General features: G+C 40.0%; 1 protein-coding gene across 2 annotated transcripts in view; it reads right to left on the reverse strand.

The window, feature by feature from the left end:
* Positions 1–14,308, reverse strand: part of LOC138407520 (uncharacterized) — a 40,953-nt gene extending 26,645 nt beyond the window's left edge. Inside the window, exons 1-3 of one of the 2 annotated variants that reach the window (XM_069524352.1) lie at positions 14,150–14,308; positions 2,542–10,539; positions 1,202–2,308 (exon numbers count right to left, since the gene is read on the reverse strand). In XM_069524352.1, the coding sequence (XP_069380453.1) occupies positions 2,549–10,489 (7,941 nt within the window). In that variant the 5' untranslated portion in view covers positions 10,490–10,539; positions 14,150–14,308 and the 3' untranslated portion in view covers positions 1,202–2,308; positions 2,542–2,548. Of the gene's footprint in view, positions 1–1,201; positions 2,309–2,541; positions 10,540–14,149 lie in introns of those variants that run through there. The other variant, XM_069524354.1, reaches the window with a different exon arrangement.
* Between the last annotated feature and the right edge of the window lie 1,341 nt (positions 14,309–15,649).

Below are 15,649 nucleotides of genomic sequence, written 5' to 3' on the forward strand. Positions count from 1 at the left end.
TCTGTGTAAACAAACACAGCTGATCGTCATCTGTCCTGCGGCTGCCCGCCCCGGTGACGTCACCCCAGTGAAAGCCTGGGATGTAAACAAAACAACTTGGACTCACAGGGTACTAGTGCTGGCGATTCATGTTAAAAAATTGTTTCACGGCAGATAATGCATTATTTAGAGGCTCTATTGTGGATGCCTCTTTTGGAGCTGATCAAATCTGATTACTCTGATCTGCATATGTGCTGTGATAGAATGGAAGGTATAGCATCAATATCTTAGCCAAGGATCAGTCCTGTGCCACATGATTGCTTACGCACTTTTGGAGGCTTCCCCAAGTTGTTCAACACATAAAGGCATGTCAGTGTATTCATTGTTAGGGTCAATCTACCCTACTGCCCCCAAAGCACAGCTCAAGCCCCCCCCTCCCCGGAACATGCAAAACATCCACGCTGAGTCGTATCCGTCTGCCTGAATCTGCTCACAGGGATCTGCTGACTCGATGGATGGCTTGGAGGGGCAGCGAGGGGGGGTGGTTAGGATGCATTCAATTGATTACCCACTTTAAGTCTGGAGGAGGGGATGGATGAAAACATGCAGATCTTCCCTCAAACTATCTGCCTCAGGGTCCACATCCCACCACCACACCAAAAGATGAGGGAAAGGTCTTTCAGACCTATAGCCGAGGCTCAGAGAGCAGCATGGCTGAATGCAAAAATGGGTGGATAGATGAATGAATGTTCCCACAGCTGTGATTTCAGTGCAGTGTAATCACAGCATTCTGGTCAGTTTTCCATGTATTTGCTAACAGCCCAACAAACTCCAGGAACTGATAAGATTGTTTGAACCACTTTTATAATTGTTACAGAAAAAGTGCTTGAAAGTCAAAACCTGTGTTCTTCCAAGATGGTTTCTTCTCTGCTGCTGGGATAGATGAGTGAATGAAGGGACTGACACTGTATTATTTCATGTCATCTACTGCCATCTAGAGACCAAAATCGAGGCTGCTCATTTGTCAGGTCATTGAGTACTGGCTGATCAGCTTGTGTCTCATAGATAAACACAAGGCAGCGACCCCTTGGCATCTGTATAGTGACAAACAGGGTTGTTTTATTTTTTATTATTTTATTTTTATAATGTACTTTATTTCATTTGCATGTGTAAGAGTTGTATCATGTGTTATGTTTGATTTACTATCAGCCATAGTGTTTTAATCATGGGTTTGTATTACAGATAGTTTTGATTGTATGTATAATGCACATGAATTATTCATTTATATTTGTAATTTTATTTTATTTCAGGTTGTCTTAAGCAACTGTACAGATAACCTTTGCTGAAATAAACACCAATACTTGTGTTGTTGATATTCTGATTTATTTTTAGATTTTTACACAGCACTGGCAAGCCACAAACATAAAGATTCAATAAATGAATAGAAAGTGCAGATGAAGGGTTGGAATTAAAATGTCGGGTATGCAGTACCCTATCAATCTCAAATTTACTTGCACAGGAAGTTCAGGATTTAGTTTTGGTAACACTGTAGAGGGTAAATCCTACCACTCCAGTAGATCACAGTTTATGGATCATCATGACAGATACCACAGTCTTCTAGTGTTACAAATGTAACACACTTTGTCATTATGTTTTCCCAACTATGATGAACATCAATAAATTGTTCATTATATAAGAGAACTGAAGATTGTATCTAGGTGTGGTAGATGTTAGACAGTGTATAAATACCACATATATCTAAACATGCACACATACAGTTCAACAACCAAACACCCCACACCCACACCTAAACCCCCAAATTAACACATACAAATAAAATTCAATAAAAATAAAGAGAAAATCCCTTTTAGTTGAGGATCACATTGGAATAGATGAATACTCTTCAGTTTAACAACAGCTTGTATTAATACACATCAATCATGTGGATACGACAGAAAGCCACAGACCATCTCCTGTGATTCAAATATATGTTTTAAGTCTGTTGTATTGTTTTTAGTTAATACAATCAAAGTTAAATGACCAGAAAATCCAATTATTGAATAATCACAAATGTGACACAAGCAACAATAAACACAACTTAACCTGAAATCCACGTATCCCATTGCAGAACAGCATTTAGGATTTCTCTGATTACACATCTAGATTTCTTGTATGGTTGTTGTGGTGATCTGAATAACCACACGCAGACCAAATATTTGTATATGTTCTTACTTTAAAACATCTAAAATGACATGACAGGTATGTTGATCTCTGTAGTTCTCCTGACTTCTTTGCCAGCCATATGGTCAGTTGTCAATATCCCACTGAACTGTAAATAGAACACAAAGACATTTTTCACTTAGATCCAATGCTAACCATAATAACATAGACCATTCACTGTAAGTCATCTCTTGTGTGTACTTCAACAAAAACAAAGTAAAGCCTTCACACTTATGCCACTCTGTGCCACAATGGGATCTTTGTCAGGTTTTTTTAATAATTTAAGTCAATACCACCACCCTGAGTCCCTTATCAAACACTCTGTATTAAATGTCATATTACCTTCGCACTAGAGGAGTTTGGAGACTTGCTTCCTGTGTGGGTCATTCTGATTCTCGTAGCCCTTGTTGTCGATCCATGCAGTTAGGGTGTTGAGATCAGCCTTTGTCATGACACCCTTGGCTTGAAGATGGTTGAACCATTTGTTGACTAAATCTTTAGAATGTTGCTCAAAGTTTTTTTCGAAAACGGCAAGCCTGGTTTTACTCACTCGGTTGTTCTGAAAGTCTCTGAAGTTCTTGGTACTATTGAACTTGAATCTGGGTATTGCTCCTTGAATTGTCAGTTTTAGGGAACTCACAGCATCGTCCTGGCTGATAGTGTGAGCCAATAGTTTCCTGAATTGTTTTGTTGTTGTACTGGGAAACTCACGTTGTATTTCTGTTGGCACATAAACAGTTGGAAGTCCAAGGCCTTTGTGGTTTTCCGCAGCAGTAGTTGACTTTGTTGCCACTTCAAGCATGGCTTTGGCTAATTTGCTATTTGGATTCAATTTTCCAGCTTGTGATATACTATTTACTGGTGGTTGGTGAGCTGCTCTGATGAACTGTCCAGTGCTTGGCTTGCTTTTTACACGTTTTACCCAGTCCTTGTACTTTCTCACTTTTCCATCCTTGATCACCTTTTTGTTTTCTTTTACTGTATTTTTTAGTCCAGCTTCCTTTGCCATATACCAGTCCCCTCCTCTGAGTCCATCCGTCTTCTCTTTGTACTTGATGAAAGGCTCCCATCGGTCCGAGTGTTTCACTAGAGCAGCAGCTTCCAAAGATCGGAGACGGCCTGCTTCCAAAGCAATCTCTTCTTTAGTGGCCTTTGGTTTCATCCCTTGTGCCAAAGCATGAAACAGGCTGCTCTTTTCTTTGCTGGTTACTTTCACCGTCTTATTATTGATGGACACATCATAATGGCCGTCTGGGTGTTGTGAACTCTTTGGTGTGTAAATCAGTGTCACCGTTTGACTGGCAGATTTAGTGCTTGGGCTCAGCTCCTGCATCTTGGTAAGCTTGCCATGACTGTCCTGTGTGAGGATGACAACCTTAGTGCCAGTGGTTTCTGATAGGACTCTAATATCAAGAATAGTACCGGCTGTCGAGGAGTCCTTGATCTTTTCAGCATGAGACTCTGAGCGTTTACCGGACTCTCTGTCCTGTTTACGTTTTGAATTCATGTCTACTGGCATGTGTGAGATGTATCTGTTGTTTTGTCCAGCTCTGAGTTTGTCCTCTGTTCTGTCACTCTTCAAGCCAGTTCTTACATAACCACCTATGACATTATTCAATTTGCCTCGGGCATATGATACCAGGTGACTGGAGAACTTCTGGTGGAAGACTTCGACCAAAGCATCTGCTAATAAAGCACTGGTGGCGTTGACTAAATCCTGCTTGAAGTCTTTCAGGATCTTGATTTCTGAAGTAGACAGATAATTTCCTTTCACTTTCTCTGTTAAATGTTTTTTCTCGTTAAATGTATTCAGCTCTTTGTGAAGGTTGGAGAAAAACTTGCTTGAAAGGCTGAGCACTGTACTGGTGGCATCTGCTGCCAGTAAGACCATGTGACTGCCTTGAATGACTTTCAGAACTACGAGTGTTTTGCCTTTGGCCTCCGATGTTGCATGGTTAATCACCTTGGTGATGGATGAGTTCAGCTTGTTCTGCCATTCGAGGTCAGCATAGAATGGTTCTAAGGCAGTTTTGCTTATCTGCTCGAAAATACCCAGAAGTTTGCTCTTTGTGTTCTTATCCTGCAGGAGATAAGACATTTGTTGTTTATCCTCAAGGTGAGAGAGCAAAATGGAGTCGACCAATCCAACCAAAGGCTCCTTTTCCATGTTGGTTTTTACATCATTTGCAATTCCTTTTTTCATCTCATTCTTAATGCCTTTTAGTATTTCTGCCATTAGAGCATCTTCTGCCTTCCCAAGTCCATAGCTAATGATTTCTTCTGCCATCTTCTTTGCTGTGTGTTTCCCTACATTCTTCATGTTCGTCTTTGTAACAACACTAATGCCTTCTTTAGCCTGTTTGGAGAAAAACTTTGGTAATGCCTTAAGTTTTTTGCCGAGTCCCTTAATCAACATTTTAGAAGCTTTGAAGCCCTTTGCAATCAGCTTTCCAACCCCAAACCCAATGAGAGAAATACCAATAGATATTGCTTTTCCTATAGCCCATGATTTCCAACTGAATTCTCCTGTAATCATGGACTCAATGCCAGTGATGCAGTCTGATATTCCTTCAACGATCATCCCCATGCCGACTTGAGCTAATGTTCCAAATGTAAAGGCAGTGAGCAGTGCCCCTCCAACAATCTGCAGAATTCCAAGACAGAACACCAGCAGAGCTTCCCACGGGAACCGAGGCTGCTCTTCCACAGAAAACACATATTCCAGACCTCTGTTATACAGATTGTAGGCCTCCATTTGGAGATTCTCATCCTTGCTTGGCACGAGGGAGAACATAGGTAATTTCTTGGTTGTTGCATCCCTCCCTTTGTCTTTTATTTCCTTCAGCTTCTCGATAGCCTCACTAATGTTTTTATCAAAGTAACTGAACAAGCTGCACTTGGTTGTTAACTGTTTTTCAAGGCTGGTTGGCTGTCCACTGTTTTCTGATTCAACATAGGACATTTTTACAAACTGCAGGCAGACCAAGCATTCCTCACTGAGGTACTTCAGAGACTCCTGTGCTTTCTTGAGATCATCGCTGGCCTTAGTCAAGTAATCTCCCTTCTGCTCTTTTATAAGGCAGTATGCATGATTGTAAAAAGCTATGGCTGCCCAACTGTTATCTTGTCCCATTGCTTTTTCAAACAGCTTCATGCTGACATCCCATTTTTTTTCATCCAGTGCGAGATTCCCAAACTTGATGTAGTGGTAAATGCTGGAGCATGGTGAAGTGTGACTTTGAGACTGACTTTGTGCCAGGGACAAATCAGCTTTCAAGCTCTTTTCCAAGTCATTTCTTTTCAATAGGTCAATTTCTTCAGATTTAGTTTGTAACCAAATCCCCCAGAACTCATTCATGACGGCAACAACGACTCTTTGCTCATCTCCATCTGTGTTCCTGTAAATTCCCTGGAGGGTCTTGCAGTACTCTGCGAAAAGGTCCTCTCGCAGTTTCATCTCAGTTACATCAGCCATCATGTCATTTGTCCATTTTGCAGAAAGTCTATTCCTTGTTTCTTTTGCCTCCTCCAGAGAAGACACTGTCTTGAGGGACTCTTGAAGATGATCAGTCGTCACGATTATCTGTGCAGATCCAGGTTTACCCTTGCGTGCAGTTCGGCCAAATGCCTGGAGTTCCACTCTTGTGTTCTCAGAAAGAAAGGAGAGGACCACGAATAATCCACCATTTTTGTTCACCTTTTCAGACACTTTTATGTTTGTGCCACGCCCAGCCAGGTTTGTGGCCACAATGACATCACCAGGATCCAGTGTCTTATCTATTTTCCTCAAACTGTCTTTGTCACTCCGGCTGTAAAGAATGATTTGACCTGGGATGACACTTTTTAGCTGTTCATAGAGCTCTTTGGCTTTGCTAATAGTTTCACAGATCACCAAGGCTGCTCTTCCCTCTCTGTATGAATTTGGGCAAATTTGATCCATAACCACTCGTGTTATTTTAGATTTCCACTCTTCAGCTGAAGTCTCCAGAGCGCCCTTGACCTCAAATAATTTCTTCTGGTTGAAAGTTGGCATTTTACAGGCTGACAGATTTGGATATAGATCCTGCAAAAACAGCATGTCTGTTTCACTGCCCAGTGTCCCCGTGGTCCCATATATTTTCCCTTGGTATTTTTCAAAAAAGGAAAGGTTAGAGATATAGTTTGTCACTGTTGAAATTGTGCTGAGTTTGATTTGGTGTTTGATCTCAACAAACTGCTGCAGGCCATCACCCCATTTTTTACTTTGTTCCACAATACCAGTGGATCTGTAGTCAACGGGACAGACACAGTCATTTTCCACAACATACTCTCGTCCTTGCCTCAGTCTCTTTGCCAGAAAGGCATTCAGAACCCACACTGGCAATTTACTCTCTATCAGATTTCTCAAGAATCCTGGGATGCTGATTTTCTCTTCATTATTTGTGCCTGGAGTGTACTGAATCTTTTCTAAGATGAATTCTGTAATGGAATTCGCGAGAACCTCCTCAGAATCATAGAGAGCACAACACAAGCCGTCATCCAAAACCAGAAAGGTAAGTTCTGGAATGTCTGGGTTGTTGTATGGGCTGGCCTTTCTAAGAGAGAGCAATCCATTATCATCTAACGTGTACACAGTGAAACCATAGGGGACAAACTCCTCGATTTTGTGGAAAAAATCTATCACTGCATCTTGACTCACAGTTTTCAGTTTCCTGAGAAGTTCATCTTTTTCGCTTTTGTAGATATCCTCTGTAAATCCCTCTGGCACAATCTTTGACTCTTCAGCGATATATAAGATATCTATGGGGTCATTTATTCCTTCCATGTCAATTGAGTCAAATATGCTCTTGAAGAATGACGCAGGGGGACCCTGTATGAAAGTGAGGTGTCCTGTGGACAAGAAGCCATAATGGCTGGCATGACCCCAGATCATGGCCAGAATAACATTCAGGTGCTGCATGGAGACCATGGGGCTGGAGAGGTATGTCAGCTGCACTCCCTGATCCAACAGCAGTGAGTCCACTTCATCAATGATGATACACTGATAGCTGCGATCAGTTCTCACATCCTTCATCTCAAATATCTGACGAAGGTGATCTGCAGCGAAGGTTTCAACTGTTCCATAGACCACGTCCTTCTGGTAGCATTTTTTTCTGTCTTCATCTTTAGTTTTGTTTGTGTTTGTGTCAGCTGTGAGGTCAAAGTACTTGTAGAAGTCTGTCCACTCTTCTGCATCTCTTTGACATAACACAGACGAGCTGGACACCACATCAACTTTTTCACCCCGGAATGCACGCAGTGCTGCAAACATTGCTATGACACATGACTTCCCCTCTCCAGTTCCCATCTCCAGAAGCTTTCCAGTGTCAGACAAGGCCAAGAAGCACCAACTTGTCATCTGAGTGTCTCTGGGCCACCACTTTCCTTCAGCCTTGCACACGTGTACAGCATTGCATAAGACTGCCAGGATCTCCGTCAAGTCTTCTGTGTTTGTGCTATGACTCAACTTCTTAGCTTGCTTTACATTTGTGTGGTTTTTGATTTCACCAGATTGAACCATGTTTTTAATCGCCTTTACTATAGAATAAGACTTCTCCAGGGTCTTTTCATCAATGTTTTTCATCTGCCGTATTTCATCAAAAAGACACTCAATGCTTTTTATTTCCTCATCTTCAAAGCCTCTTTCCAAATGCTGCATAACTTTCTCAGTATCATGCATGCTCAAGAGCTTAAGGAGAGACTGATTCTTCTCATCTGTCCACCTGGAAGATGAGAACACTTGATATGTTTCTATCAGATGTAAAATCTTCATGATAGAAATACAGTCTTTATCGTGATGGTGGTCAGTTAATGTTACAAGGAGGGCTAAAACTTCCTCTGGTGACCAACATTTTTTTGCTGTGAGATTTGACACCATCTGGAATTGCACTGCATGGGAACATAGAATCTCCAAACACAAATTGCCAACCAGGAATGCCCCTTGTTTCTCACATTCTGTTTCTCCATGAAACTCTTTGAGGAGTTTCTCAAGAATGGTCAGGATGTAGACGTCATTGGAAGGCAATTCTTTTCCAGTGCATTTTTGTGAGATGGTTTTGACTTTGCTGTCAGCATCTGTGTGTTTGTTAAGGTTAGTGTGCAGGACCTCAAAAAGAGCCTTGATAAATCTGTGTCTCAGTTCCATCTCCTCACTGTAAAAATTACCCATGAGGCTTTGCAGAGTCTCTGCAGCAAACACCAAAGTATCATTTTCCTTGAGCATTGAGAGTTCCAGATTATAGGAAGCACTGAGGCATCTCTCTTCAATGACAAATCCTCGACTAAGGAGAGGGCTGCCCGCTTCCATTCCCTTCAATCCACATTGAAGGTAATCAGACACAAAGTCATCCATTGTACCATACACAATGTCTGCTTCATAGACATCCATCAATGATATATTATCTTTCCTCATGTTTGTGTTGAGAGAAATCCCTAGGTGCTTGAAGAAGTCAGACCACTCTTTAGTTTGATTGAGTGAGTGAATGTGAGAGCTTAGCACAATGTCCACTTTCTTTCCCATGAGGACTTTTGTGGCTGCAAACATGGCTGTGACACATGGGTCCAATTCCACACCAACCAATCCTAGTGTTGCGCTCTTCTCAGTCAGCACCAACACACACCACCTCAGCATCTGCTGCACTGTGGGCCACCAGCCTTTGGTGTCAGACACTGCTCTGCACAGCTGAGAGAGTGAGTTCTGGATTTCATTTGCATTCAGGTTTCCACATTTAAAGGAATCTCTCATAAATGGTTCACCTTTTGGGGCATTTTCTGAATATTTGAGGACGCCATTGGTAATGTTTTTCATCATGGTGACAACAGAATCATCTAAATTCTTGAGTGTTTTTAATTCTGCTAGAGCTGAATCAAGACTGCTCTCATCTTGCTTTCTGAGAGTCTTACGGAAGTCAAGTAGGAATCTCTCAGGGCCAAGGACGTCCAGAGCTTGGGTGAGGGATTGTCCAGAGTCATCTGTCCACTCTGGTGATATGTCATACACTTGTACTAATGTGAGCACTTCAGTGATGGGAGCATCCTCTTTATATTTATCTGACAGCACTTTGAGCAGAGTCACTGCCTCAGTTGGTGTCCATTTGTTTGTTTGCACAATTCTGAGGAGTATTTCAGTGGATCCTACGTGTTTCTCCTTGCCATTTAGATGTGTGAGTGTGGATAGGAGAAGCTCCAAGCACTGGATCTCCATCTTCAAAATGAACGTGGAGGCTCTTCCAACTGCATTCTGTAGTGAAGTTGTGAGTGTGCCCAAGAATTCAATAAGAAAGCAATCTTCAGCTGAGAGGCCCCCCTCAGCCCATTGTTTAGCGATGAGAGCTGCATCACAGCTGCCACGGTCAGTGAAGAAGTGCATCAGGTTCAGGTACAGGGCTTGAGTCAGAAGGAAACTCTCAGAGACATTGCATGCTGATTGGCTGATGTGGCTCACCAGAGACTGCACATGATTGGAGATGCCCTGCAGGGAATCTCCCTCAGATATCTCCAGGGACAGGGCACACAGCTCTGTGATTAACACCTGGGCATGCTGCAGAGTGCTCAGAGATGGAGGAGCACTGATCCATTCATCAAACAGGAGTTTGTCCAGGGCGGACAGGATGCTGCCCATCTCGTCAGCACTCAGCTGAACCAGACTGAGGTTTGAAACTGGGATGCTGCATTTTGATGAGAGAATCTCCAGAAGATCATCATAATCAGATTCGGAGTTTGCCTCAAACTCATGCAGATGACTTATTAGAACGCGTCGCTTGGTCACACGTTCCTCTGTTATGCTGCTCTGTTCATTCTCTAGTTGCTCTTCTGCTTGTTTGAATGATTCCTCAAGCCTTTGATTCAGTTCTTCTTGTCTCCTCTTTTCAGCCTCTTCTCTTGCCCTTCTCTTTCTCTCCTCTTCTTTTCTCTGCTCCTCTCTTTTTCTCTCTTCTTCTTTTCTCCTCTTTTCAGCTTCTTGAGCCCTTCTCTTTCTCTCTTCTTCTTTTCTCTGCTCCTCTCTTTTTCTCTCTTCTTCTCTTCTCCTCTCCTCCTCTCTCTTCCTTTGTTCCTCATCTCTGATTGGCTTATAAAAACAATGTTTACACTCATATAGATTATTGTAACCAACTGGTCTGTAGTATTCACCTCCATTGAAGACATGAACATGTCGGCCATGAAGAGTAGTTTGGTACAAATCTGAGAAAGAATGGCACGGAGGCAGGACTTTATCACATTTACAGCATCTCAGGCGGTTGCCCATGTTACTCTCTGATGGTACGTTCCCCATTTTTAATCAATTTCTCAGTAGCTAAGCAGTGAAGTGTGACCAGATTTTTCCTGAAAGATAGAAGAAACACACAAACACATATAATTTAATGACAACCAACAACTATGTCATTGTTTTGTATGACACCTTTATGTAACAGAGAGTGACAGCAATTCCATCCATTCATGGATGTGCTGTTAGAACGGGTGACACAAGTAGAGGTAGATATATGGGGACACTGTGGGAGACATCTGCAGACTTGGGGGTGACAGTTGCTCATGTTACTCTGTCAGTGTTTGTATATTTTTTCACCTTCTGGTCTCATTGATGCATCAAGTCTATGTTAAAATCTTCAGCACAAGACATCAGCTGCTGCCTGAGTTCATTTTTCACCAGCTTCCAGAAAACTTTCATTATAGTAACAAGTCCAGCAAGTATCTGGCTAACCTGGTTAAGAAAGAATAAACTCTCTGAACATTTCCTCTACTAAGAATACCTCTGGTTGGGCTAAACTTGTTAGTATTGATGTAAACTAAATTTGAACTAAATTGTATGATAGACTGTACACAAATGAACAACCTGCAGACTTCATCACTGGAAGGAATTTGTGTAACAATGGGAGAGTGTTGTTTAGCTGTATTCAACTGTGTCAGTAAAATAAAATGCAAAGTATGGTAGTGTCACTGGATGCAGGAAAAGCCTTTGATCGCATATATATGAATTCTTGTTTTTTACAAATTAGGTGAAAATTGTATTGGCTGGGTCAAGTTGTTGTATAATATAATAACTGTTTATTACACAACCAGAAATATATATTACCTCAGTAATTAATGTTATCAATAAATGGAGCTTATTTTATGATAAAATAAAAAATAAACCATTACTCCACTCCCCTGGATTATTACCTTTCCAAAGGGCAACACAGGGCTTTGTTTATCTTGGTAAATTTGTCACTCCTCTGCTTCAGGAGAAAAACCAACTGCCAGCCACTTCTCAAACGTATCAATGATGACTTTGAAAGATGAGCTTCTTCACCACTCTTGATGCTGGGAAGAATCTCTCAGATTGAATATGTTGATTATTGATTAAGTATTTTACCTGGACTAAACAAATTCCAAATTATTCCAAAACTATAGAAAAATATCACTATAAAGGAAATAGTTGTTTTGGGACATTTATCTTGAACCGTAAGAAACCACAACTTAAATTTGCTGCTGGTGATATTATCATTAAAGCTACACTAAATGGGTGGGAAATTATTAACATTGGAAAAAAAGAACTGTTTTTTTTTATCCCCAATTACCTCCAACACTGATATTCCACCAAATAGTGGATTTCTTTGTCCCCCTCGATATGTAATTTTCTTAAAGTCTGTTCATTTTCCAGATCCAGATCCAAAAGGAGTCAAAAAACTACACTTTTAATGGCAGCTGCAGTCACAGAAGTGGTTGAAATAATTGCAAAAGTGACAATGGCTCCAAACAGGAAGTTCTCACAAGAGACTTGACATGTTGTGCAGTGTTATTGTTCACGTTGTTGGTAAAATAAGAGATGCTTTAAAAGGAGAGTCCTTTTACCCAATAATCACCTGGGTGTAGCCTCATCTGTGCAGGATTAAAACCTGTACACTGCTGCCCTCTAGCGGCTGCTCTACCAAACTGCACCAAACATCACAGTGCAACAGGACCAACAGGTAAAACATTCACCACCACAGACCGACAATAAAACTATCCTGTACATGAAAACAAATACAATTATAGAAGCACCATGAGGAATGAATCATCTCTACCAACACGACACTAACAGTGTTTCTGTTTGTGGCTTCATCTGCTGCTGTTTTTAAATATTATTATTTTGTGATTTCATATCTATTGTATATTTAGTGTTAATTTTTATGCCTGCAGCAACTGATTGGTGCTGGTTGTGTTTAGTGTATTCATGTGAACTGTGTGTTAATGCCTGCAAACCCATTCTCCCTCAGTAAAATATCACAATTAAAGAGAGTTGTGTTTATTCTACACACTTGATACTGAAAATATGGACCCAGCCAAGAGTCAGGCCTTCAGTTAGGTTTTGTTATTTACATATTTTATTCAGTAAAATCCTTTATTTAGTCAAATATAACTAGTTTTTAAATCCTACTCAGACTATGTACAAACACACAAGTATCCTACAAGTAGGATAGCGGTGAAAATATGTATTTGTAGTTACAATATGATAGTGAACATATTGGATATAGTTATCATATGATAGTAAAATACTTGATGTAGTTTAAGAACTACAGTAAAAGTGTTAAATGTGCTTATCAAGTATCAAGCATAACCATTGTATCCAGTTAACCTATCAAAGTAAAAGCATTTGATGTAGCTACAGTATAATAGTAAAAGTACATTAGCAGTTTAAGTATGATGATATAAGTAAGTTCCTTTATGTAGTTAAAAAAGAACAGCAAAAGTATTTTATGTGTTTAGAATATCACAGTAAATAATTTAATGAAGCTAAAGTATGACAATGAAATTATTTGATATAGTTAAAATATATTAATTTGAATAAATGCAATTTTTTTTCAATGACACTAAAGGAGTATTAATGTATGACAATTATAATATTTCATGTACTTAAATGATCAAAGTATATGTATTTAATGTAGTTAAAATATGACAGCAACGGTACAAGATTTTCTTAGAATATTAGAGTAAAGGTATTTAATGTTGCTAAAATAGTATTTAATGCAGTGAAAATATTACAATAAAATATTTTATGTAGTTTGATTAACACAATACGTGTTTAATGTAGTTTAATATCACAGTAAAGGTCATATACGTAGTTAAAATATTAGAGTAATGTAATGTATGCGGTTAAAATATCACAGTAAAAGTATTTAATGTAGTTAGAGTAAGACAATAGCAAATATCTAATGTAGTTACAATATAACATTAGGAGTATTTATTACAGTTAATGCTTGGCTTTTAAAAAAATTAAAGGTTTCTGAAAAACATTTCTTCACATCCCATCAGTCATCAATAAAATAAAATAAAAAAAGTTTTCAGAGAGAAGCTCATGTGTGGACCTCAGAGGACCAATCACTTGGACCAAATGAAATGATTGATGGGCGTGTCTGTCTGTCACCAACCAACCAGCCTGCCCGTGCTCTCACTGCACATGACCAGAGTCTTCACAAGCCAGACAGTCAGACAGCGCTGAAGCAGAGCTGATAGTCAGAAATTGACGAGTGAGTCACGGAAACGTCGGCTTCTAGTAGTAGTCAGTCAGTGCATGTTGATATGTTTTAGGACGTAGCTTTGATGAGAGGGCCGATTGGAGTGGAATGTATCAGTTAAATATTTATATGTGTAGTCTGCTCTTGCCAAGATTGCCAAGCCTATCTTTAACTGAGCAAAGTAAACATATTTCATGTAGTTAAAGAACCACTGTAAAATGAAATCATTGTGCTGTGATCTGTCTCCTGTGACTGATTTCTGAATTTGTCTGACATGATCTGATACACTTGGATAGACAGTTATTGAAATGAGCACAGCGCTGCTGAAATTTGTACCATTAACCATTACTTGTTAATCCAAAGCATATAGTTATTAACATAGACATCCAAACAGCTTATAATAAGTTCACTGGGAAGCATTGAACTTAAATAATCTTTTCAGAATAAAATCATGTACTCACTGTCACTTTAGTTTGCAGCCGACACTGAAGCTCATGAACTCCTTTCTACATCAGACAGAAGCACACAGAACACACAGCAGCATCAGATGCATTTTCCTGACAATAATAACATACAAACAATGAGATACAGTGAAATGAAAAAAATAATCATCTGTGCAATTCATACCTCCTCCAGAGACAAGGATGAGTCTCAGACCCTCCTGTTCAGATGTACCTGACTTTATAATGTTGACCACACCTTAATGGGGTGGAATCATGGGTCGGACTAATGTTTCAAATTGCTGAAGTAACAGTGACGGACAGGTTGACTTGACAAATGAGTGATCACGTTTGAACTACAGTATGTTCTTCTGTTCTTAATTTAAGATGAGATGCCATATACCATAAAATCATATCAGTTTGTTGAATGATGCCAACAACCTTTGATGATGCCTTTACATGAAACTGTTTCTGCCATGAAGTTTCCAAAAGGAGACAAAAAGCTACTTTTAATGGCAGCTGCAGTCACAGAAGTGGTTGAAATAATTGCAGAAGTGACCATGGCTCCAACCAGGAAGTTCACACAAAAGACTTGACATGTTGTGCAGTGTTATTGTTCACTTTGTAGATAATATTAATATTAACTAACTCAAATAACAGATGCATTTAAAGGAAAGACGTTTGTCTTCATCTGTGCAGGACTGAAACCTACTACCTGTCTGCCAGACTGTCTGCCTGGATACTAGCTGTCTGTCTGACTATCACCTCTGTGTCTGACTATTACTTGTGATACGTTCTTATGTTGCAGCTCAGTTTATTTGGATTGATGTAGAAGCGAGATGGAAAACGGAGATTTAACTGAAAACACAAGTTTAAAAAGTAAGGTCAATTATAAAGTACTTGAAGTATTATACTATTGCAGTAATAAGCTACTGTAGGAGCACAACAGTTTCTGGTCTGTAGAAGGTGGGATTATTACATCATTTTTTTCAAAAAGCAGAGTTTGTGTCGTGTAATCTGTAAAGAGGATTGAATACTTTTGAATAAAAGTGAAAAGACATCTTGTGGGATCCCTCAGCTGTTACTCTCTCAGCCCCTTTTCAGACCTTGTGTTAACATCTGTCTCAGGTGATCTGAGGGAGAGAGGGCACCCAAGAAACACTGAGGACACATTAGAGATCCGATCACACAGACGTGTTAGTGAAGTTAGGTTATTCACATACACATGTAATGTTAGTGAAGTAACATTATTATCTTTGATTGTTTATTTTCATGCATAAATCTGCTAAATGGTGTTGTAGCTTGTCGTGCTCAAGTGAAACTGTTGGAGCTGAGAACATGTAGTTGTACCGGTTATGTCACATTTATTCATACATGACTACTGTTATGGAATTTTCATAGACCATCTCTCTTGTCCTCTCTGGGGCAGACTGCAACAGACTGTTGTGTTTGGGAAGTGCGAGAGCTTGGCGAAGGTCAAAGCCTTCACTCCCTAGACATCACAGATATGAGACTGCGTAC

Source organism: Paralichthys olivaceus, chromosome 4 (assembly GCF_024713975.1).
Source record: "Paralichthys olivaceus isolate ysfri-2021 chromosome 4, ASM2471397v2, whole genome shotgun sequence".
Classification (NCBI taxonomy): Eukaryota; Metazoa; Chordata; class Actinopteri; order Pleuronectiformes; family Paralichthyidae; genus Paralichthys; species Paralichthys olivaceus.